Source organism: Dipodomys ordii, unplaced genomic scaffold (assembly GCF_000151885.1).
Source record: "Dipodomys ordii isolate 6190 unplaced genomic scaffold, Dord_2.0 Scaffold103, whole genome shotgun sequence".
In the NCBI taxonomy this organism is placed as follows: domain Eukaryota; kingdom Metazoa; phylum Chordata; class Mammalia; order Rodentia; family Heteromyidae; genus Dipodomys; species Dipodomys ordii.
In genome coordinates this window covers 3,231,528-3,232,710 of record NW_012267319.1, presented here as the reverse complement: position 1 = coordinate 3,232,710, position 1,183 = coordinate 3,231,528, and the positions used below count along the sequence as shown (strand labels likewise).

The window sequence follows — 1,183 nt, the reverse complement described above, 5'->3', positions numbered from 1 at the left end:
CCACATACACATATACACATACACACATACACGCACATGCATGTACATACACACATACCACATACACATATACACATACACACATACACGCACATGCATGTACATACACACACACCACATACACACATACACACATACACGCACGTGCACGTGCATACACACATACCACATACACATACACACATACGCACATACACGCACATACACATACCACATACACACATACATGCACACACATATACACATACACACTGCACACACATACACGTACATACACACACATACCACATACACATATACACACATGCACATACATGGACATACACACATACCACATACACATATACACATACACACATACACGCACATACACGTACATACACTCATACCACATACACATACACACACACAAACACACATACACACATACACACACATACACACATACCGCATACACATAAACACATGCACACAAACACATGCACACATACATGCACACACATATACATACACATACACACTGCACACACATACACACATACATGCACATACATGTACATACACATACCACATACACGCACATACACGCACATACACACATACCACATACACATAAACACATGCACACAAACACACATGCACGCATACATGCACACACATATACATACACATACACACTGCACACACATACACGCACATACACGCACATACACTCATACCACATACACATACACACACACAAACACACATACACACATACACACATACACACATGCACACGCATGCATGTACACGTGCACACGTGCACACACATACATACATACACACATGCGCGCACACACGTATAAGCCAGGGGCAAAGAAGGGACCCGGGTGCCAGGACTGAGCAGCCCGACTCCGGAGCCCAGCCCCGCCCCCCGCCCCGGCCTCCCAGCCCCAGGATCCCCGCGCCATACCGAGTTCAGCCTCTTCAGTTCCAAGTCATTCTGGTCCCGGAAGTGAACACTGACAGCCACCGTCTCAACCCAGGCGTTGTCCGTGTTCCTCGGGTCATCCATGTACCCTTTGTACACCTGGGGAGCGCGCCCAGTGAGCGGCGAGCGGGCGGGGCTGCTCGCACGCCTGGTCACATACCCTTTGTACACCTGGGGTGTGCGCCCGGTGAGCGGCGAGCGGGCGGGGCT

General features: G+C 49.1%; 1 protein-coding gene across 1 annotated transcript in view; it reads right to left on the bottom strand.

Moving 5' to 3' along the window:
• Nucleotides 1-1,183, bottom strand: part of Trpm2 (transient receptor potential cation channel, subfamily M, member 2) — a 90,636-nt gene that overhangs the window by 1,385 nt on the left and 88,068 nt on the right. Inside the window, 1 exon segment of the mRNA XM_013027363.1 lies at nucleotides 956-1,072. Coding sequence (XP_012882817.1) covers nucleotides 956-1,072 — 117 coding nt within the window.